At 41.0% G+C, this 6,866-nt stretch overlaps 1 protein-coding gene across 3 annotated transcripts; it reads left to right on the forward strand.

The window, feature by feature from the left end:
• Window positions 1–332: 332 nt before the first annotated feature.
• Window positions 333–5,554, forward strand: FAAP24 (FA core complex associated protein 24). 3 transcript variants are annotated; one of them, XM_019619731.2, is made up of 4 exons: window positions 333–600; window positions 1,030–1,169; window positions 1,480–1,632; window positions 3,956–5,554. In XM_019619731.2, exons 1-4 carry the CDS (start codon window positions 489–491, stop codon window positions 4,088–4,090), a joined length of 540 nt encoding a protein of 179 aa, XP_019475276.1. In that variant the 5' UTR covers window positions 333–488; the 3' UTR covers window positions 4,091–5,554. The 3 variants fall into 3 exon arrangements, with proteins under 3 accessions (XP_019475276.1, XP_019475277.1, XP_003209852.1); XM_003209804.4 differs by lacking the exon at window positions 3,956–5,554 and adding an exon at window positions 2,145–3,079 and having other exon boundaries at window positions 338–600; XM_019619732.2 differs by lacking the exons at window positions 1,030–1,169; window positions 3,956–5,554 and adding an exon at window positions 2,145–3,079.
• The last annotated feature ends 1,312 nt before the right edge of the window (window positions 5,555–6,866 follow it).

A 6,866-nucleotide genomic window follows, 5' to 3' on the forward strand; every position in this document is an offset into this window, starting at 1 on the left:
CACGCGGCTCGGCGCCTGCCCGGGGCGGTACTCACGAAGGGCCTTTCGCGACCTCTCCTGAAAACGAACGCCATCGCGGCTGAGAACGCGCTCCGCTGCCTTCCGCTTTTCCTCTGGACGCTTCTCCCGGCACGACCGACCTGCTAGCAACAGTGCGGTGGATTTGTTGGGAGTTTGCGCTCCGCCAATCGGCGCGCGCCTTCCTGCGAACATAGCAACCTACCAGCGGCGAGCCCCGTCCCTTGCCGCCTTCTCATTCGCTCTCGGCGGTGGAGCTTCGTCTCCTCTTTCGCGGCCGGCGCCGTCAGTCAGGCGCGCGCTGCGAGGCGGGCGGTTCGCGGCTGCTGCTGAGGGAAACGGGGCTCCTGCGCCTCGGAGTGGGCCGCTGCCGCGGGCTTTCTCGGCTGGCCTGTGGAGTTATAAAATCCCTTCCGCGTTTTTTAAACAGAGCCTAACTGCTGCTGAGGGAAAAAAGCGAGGCAGGTCCGATGACGGCAAAAGGAAGCCTCCCTGCAGCGGCGGGATCCGTGGTTGTCCCTTACGGACATGTGGTTGGGAACGAGAAGTGGCGGGGATCAGAGATGGCCCGCAGGCTGCAAGGTGAGGGCGGGCAGCAGGTCGTCTGCTCCGCGCTGGTGCCGAACTTCTGGAACGTGCTTCATTCGGCTGTAGCCACGTCTGAGTAAGACAAAAAGCTGTTCGTGGCTGTGATGAATTCTGCCGTGTTTGCGTTGCTGCTGCCGAGCAGCTGGGCTGCAGCTCCACTGAGGCACGGGGGGGTGTGGGGTTCTGTAAGGCCAAAGTGTGTCGAGAGGCTGCCTGGAATCTATAGTTTCCAAGAGCTGTTAATCGGTATTGCCAAAGGTATTGGTTTAGCTTCCTTGAGCTGGTTGTGCTTGAAGAGAAGAATGACTACTTAAATGAGTTTGATAGCCGAGCCAACAGCATTATTGGCGTATCAGGAGAGCTGCGTGGGTAAGTGCTTGCGTGTGTCTTTAAACTGCTGTATTTTTTATTCTTAACCTTAAGGGAAAACTAAACTCATCTTTGAAGATGGCTTGGGACTCGTGGATTTCCATCTTTCCAACAGAATCTGTGTTTTATATATTTCTGAAGCAGATTTGGTTGCAGGGGATGAATTCAAGCGAAGATTGGTGCGGTTTAGGAATGTAAGTACCACAGGAGGAGAAGATGATGAGTTTCCAATTGCAGCTTGCATATTCCATGCTTCTGAAAACATTCATATCGTGACTTTTTTTATTTCTGGTGAAGCTAAAATTCTGTGGTATTTTCACCTGAAAACTGAAAGATTAAACATCCGGGTAATAATGCTTTATTTAGCGTCAGTGCTGCTTGTGCAGTTTTCATTCTTCCTCTGACTTGCTTCTGCCTAATTCACATTTGACAGGCTGGTTCTGTGCTGCGTTGCATCAGCTCATTAATGAGGTCTTTTTCCCACCTCAACCCTCTTCAATACAGGCCAGCAGCCTTGGTGGAATTGTGATTGTCGAGAAGACTCCAATAAGTGAGCAGTACTTCTCAGCAGTGCAAAAGCTCGTTGTGCTGCAACTTGGAATGGTGTTGCTTCCTGTGGCAAATCAAGAAGAAGCTTCTCAACTTATTACTCAACTTGTAAGTTCTTATGTTACTGGATAGACAATAAAATACGGGCAGAAAATTACCTGTTTTCCACTCAATCATCACTTGTTTTTTGGAAAAAACATGCATGATTTTAAAGGAGACCAACATTTGGTTTGATGGAAAGGAAAACAAATCCTAAAACGCTAATAGGTAGTGCAGTTCAGTAGGAGGAGGAAGCAGAGGAAAAAAATGGAAGAAGTTGATACTGTATTTTTTGTATGTGATCTAGCACTGAGATGCCACTGGATAGCACCAGGAAATCTATACTTGTCCGTCAAAACCAACTTGTGATTTTTTTTTTCTTGCTTTGTGTCAGGCTGGAGAAATTTCTTAGCTTGTTTCTTAGCTTTTTACTTTATTCTTTCTCTGACTGCATCAATTGAATTCATAAGTTAAGAAACCATTGGGTTTCCTGGTGAGGCTTAGAGGGTATGCACTGGAGCAAAAAAACAGAGCTCCAGTAGAGGGCATTCGGTGTTGCTTATAGTTTTGTTTTGCTTTAGGTCCGTGAACAAAGTAAGGATCACACCAGTAATCCTTTTCTGCGTAAACAGTGCTCACAGCTGGCTGAGGCGACAGTGTTTCGGACAGTGCAACAAATCCCAGGAGTTGGGAAAACGAAAGCTCTGCTTCTACTGCAACAGTTTGGAAGCATCCACCAGATTTGTAATGCATCTGTCAAAGAACTCGAGCTAATAGTTGGACCAACAGTGGCACAACAAATTCACACGTTTTTGGGTTCCTGACTTGCGTGTTGTGCTGTTCTTGAAAAACAGGCTGCTTCTGTTTCTTGTGAATTCTAAAGTTTTGTTTTTAACAATATCTTAGTATGGTAATTTCTATAATCCCAGCAACAACTAGAGGGTGCTGAGTAATCACCTGGTTTGCTCTCCTCTTTATAGCTGTTCTGGTCATTTGGATATAAACTTGTACCATTCTCCGTAGAACTGCTCTATTGTGTAGAAGCTTCAGATGAGGGTAATGCTGTCATACTGACGTGGGATTTATTTGTTACATGAAGTAACTGGTAAGAGATCAATTTACAATGCTGGTGTTAGTACATTTTTTTTAGGACCTTTTAAATCAAACATTTCTTGCACTGTACCACTGCTGAGAAACACAGCTGAGTACAGTGATTACTTCACGTCACAACCAGCAAGGCAATGCAACATTTGTATCGGCTAACACAACTTGCTTTAGCTTTTATTTCCACCTGTCTGTGTATGACAGGGCTTTTCAAACATCACTTTGTGTTTAGTGCTACCTAAATACATCTTTGACTACACTAATTTGTTTCCCTAGTTCCTTTTTCACTCCAAAGGATGTTACCAAACTTATTCCTTTGTATCAAATTAACTAAGATTTTATATATCAATATACTTTTGTGTATAGTTTGGGATGATTGATTATGACATTAAATCTAGCAACTATTACAATATTACAGTGAGAAGCTTTGACCGTTATTTATCTTGTGCTTCCAGTACTAATCAAGAGTTATTTATGAAGTGGACTGGTGTTCCTGACATATTGCATTATATTTTAAATGGTATCTAAAATTTTTATTGTTGCTGTGCACCCATTAAGGAGGTGTTGTTAATTCCTATCCTATCACCTGGGTTTTGGATTACAGCAGGAAGGCAGTTGAGCAGTTTTCAATTCCTGTTCATGAAGAGAACCTCTGTAGCCAACTTAATCATCCATGAGATGATGGATTTGTTACTTATACTGATTCCTTTCTTGGGATAAAAATACAGTCACAAGGTGGCTTTTCATTATTTAATTCACAGAATTTCCAGAACTAGAAAACAAGATACTGTTTTCTCACTAGGGAATGTTTGAGCTTCATTATAAATGTTTTAGCTTTTTTCTGTCACTGGTTACTAATGTTGCTATGGAGACTGGATTTCACACCCAAAACATATGTCGCTGTTGATACTGCAAGGCAAACACCAAAGTACGTTCTGTACTACTTCCAGTGACCACCTGGCTCAGTACACCAAATACATTCCAACTGAAGTAGTAAAAACTAGTACTAATAAAGTTAAAGGCTGAAGCATTAATCTGTGGCAAACCTTAATTTGATAGGATTTTAAAACAGCCTTGTATATTCCATATCATTGGAAGCATATGAAAACTGCTGAAGTCTTGATTTGCTGTGAAGTGAGCATTTATCTTGATAGTTATTGCCTGCCACCCACTGTAAAATTAATCTTTAAATAGCTGTTAGAAAATAGTAAATATGTATTCGTATGGCACTTAAAGCCCAAGTTTTTGCTTGAGTGTGAAGAAGACCCCCAGCTCTGTGTTTCCTCAGGGACCAGTGATGGTGGGAAGGGGAAGGCAGTTAACCAGGCAGCTGAGAGACCTAAGGAATGGAGATACTTTTATTGAAAGGAGCATTACAGAAACCTGCAGAGGTATGTTAACAGTAAATAGTAAAAACTTGTAACACGTTTTATTTTCCAAGCAGCAGTAGAATCAAAGAGCCACTACCCAATGGCAGCATCTGATTTTTATTCTTAAATAAGTCATTAACATATTTACACCTATTATTAAGAAACTAAAAATGACACCTTTGAAATTTATAACCAGACACAAGCTTTCCCGTAAGTTTTGAGTATCAAACAGCAAATATCTACTCTGTAGATAGCAACATTAACTAACACTAAAGTGTTAGCAACTTTCAATTAATTTCATAAAATAGAAGAATTGAACAGAAATACTCAGAGGTTTTTCATCTCCTTGTCAATACACGCTCATGAGCTGTTCCAAGAAGTAGAAGATTTCATATCAGTTTCTTAACCAGCATGATAATAGTCTCCCACTGTGATTTCTAAGTACTTTTTTTCCTCATGTTTTGAAAGTGTCACTACAACTTACGTATTCTTGGTCAATATACTAGAAAATGTCAGTTTTGAGATTTGTTCCACAGCTATCCATTTTAACAAGAGCAATGAAATGCAGATCACGTTGTAACTAGGTTAAATAATTTCAAGTCTGGAATAAAGCCTGTTTTTAATAATGCACACGCAACCTAGATCAAAAAAGAGCAGAGTCAAAGTCCTTTGTAGTTCAAAAGACTGTATGACTTCTGAGCCTTCTAATTCTGTTCCCAAGTTATATCAGCTATTCCATAGAATATACCTCGTACTCTCAGAGAACATTTATGCATAAAAACAACTGTTAGACCACCCTTTGCATAAAGCTATTTTCTCTGACAGCTTCCTCTCTCCTTTGTTCTTTAAGATAATTCTGTGTTAAGCAACTTACTATGAACTCTATGTTTTTACAGCAAAATCATCCTTCACTGTGTTCCCTACTGTTTTGCATGCAGCATCAAGTTTGTAATAAATAACTCCCATCTACAATAGTTGTAAAAACTGGTGATGATACTGTACTTTGAAATTCCAAAGGAATCCTGTCTCTGTGCAAGCTATTTTATTATCAACAAACCATTTTTTTCTATCTCAAACCATTTTGTTCTAACTTTCACATTGACTCAAGTTCTGCAGTTTCTGCCAAACTCTGATCTTCATAGTAAGTGAAGTCAGTGGCACTTGTCCAAAGTTATATATGTATATAGATAAAAATAGGTTAAAAGAAAAAACTTCATGTTAAGGAAGATTCAGTACAATGAACTTTCTGTACCCAGAAGCGTGAAGGGGGAAAGCTTTTTCTTAACCTGAGAACTTCCAGCCACAGCTGAAGGAAGGCAGAGAGTGCTTGCAGCCTTCTGTCTATTTTTAGTTCCCCAACTTAGAAAAGGCAGTTTGAGTGGGGCTTTCTTGGCCTGATCAGTCTTGTTCTCTTCCATGGCTAAACAGATTAGGGAGTATGTCTTCTGCATTCCCACAGAGTAAGTGGCACTCTTGCTGTGCTGTAGGAAAGAGAGAAGAATTATAAGCACCAGTCACTGAAAATGGGTCAACAATTTGAAGACAACAAAAGATTACTGTGCAAATAGTTTTCCAAGGCGGACTACAGCAAGCATTCTGTGCTAATTAGCACAGAACACAAAGTCCTTCAGAGTGCTGGGATTTCTGGTATTTTGCCCTTGCAGACTGAAGGGGTTTACTGTGCAAATCTAAAAGATTCACAAGTGCCTTTACAGTGGTGGTAGTGTTACAGTTAGTTACACCAAAAGCCAGTAAGTGCTGCATGACATATACAGCAACCTCTCTACAACACTCGGGCGTGCAGTTCTCACACAAATCCCTCAAGGCGAGTCTTTGTTGTCCTGGAGTCCAGAGAGTCTTTGGAGTTTTTGGTAAATGCTCTGTGAACAAACTCCATGTTGATTGCAGCTATTACAACAAGTGCTAGTGTAGAATGTTCTTTTGGGTTATCTGGCAGGCAAAGCCCTCTGCCTTATCTTAGCTGTGCCTGAATGTAATGTAGCCCTTTTGTGTCCGGCAGCAGCTTGGAATGACAGGTATGCAATTCCTTGTGGTCAGTAAGGAAAATGAATTTAGAACAAGGAAATCCAGTGGCAGCGAGGGCACCTTGATCACTTTTAAGGCAACGGTGTCCTAGTGTCTAAGCTTGCCAGGGAACACTAGAGGCATGAAGCACTGGATTTAGCTGAACTATGTGTTCCCTTATCACAAATAATGTTTTTAGAGCTTAACATTTTTTAACCTTGTGATCATATTTCCTTAGTCTAAAGTTTCTATGGCAGTTTTGTGACTGACTAGACAGATAAAATACCCCAAGATAAAAAATATACATTAATCTGTAAATTCTTCTACAAATGATATAGGTCATTGATGCTAACGGCAAATAGGAAAGGAGCATGTAGACTTGGATGCTCTACTGCACTCAATTATTGTTTCATTATGGCTCTTCTTGTGCCAAACAGGATGGTAATTTTTTTTTAATTCTCTGCAACGAGTTAGGGGAAAATTAACTGCAATATGAATCCTAGCGCATATTTAATCCAAGTAGTTCCACTAACACACAGACACAAAAGTAAAGCTGCCAACAACAAAAAAAAACTGCCCCATACCATTCTTATGCACGCAGACTTCACTTTGGCTTGCTAAGTCATGATGCAAGTTCTACTGATTTTAAATGGACTGTTTAAAAAGTACCAGATGTTTAAATGCACTGTCTGTTCACTTGCAACATGGGATATCCAGGTGAATTGAAAGTAAACATTAATCAGGGACTGAAGCCAGGGGGAAAAAAAAAAAAAGAAGAAAAAAAAAGCCTACAACATATACAAG

This window comes from Meleagris gallopavo, chromosome 13 (genome assembly GCF_000146605.3).
Source record: "Meleagris gallopavo isolate NT-WF06-2002-E0010 breed Aviagen turkey brand Nicholas breeding stock chromosome 13, Turkey_5.1, whole genome shotgun sequence".
Taxonomy (NCBI): Eukaryota; Metazoa; Chordata; class Aves; order Galliformes; family Phasianidae; genus Meleagris; species Meleagris gallopavo.

What these genes read in the sequence shown, in the direction of transcription:
- FAAP24 (XM_003209804.4), top strand. Translation starts at nt 489, where the DNA reads ATGACGGCAAAAGGAAGCCTCCCTGCAGCGGCGGGATCCGTGGTTGTC. An exon ending in GATGGCCCGCAGGCTGCAAG is followed by an intron (nt 601 to 1,029) that starts GTGAGGGCGGGC and finishes CTTAACCTTAAG; the next exon opens with GGAAAACTAAACTCATCTTT. An exon ending in CTCAACTTATTACTCAACTT is followed by an intron (nt 1,633 to 2,144) that starts GTAAGTTCTTAT and finishes GTTTTGCTTTAG; the next exon opens with GTCCGTGAACAAAGTAAGGA.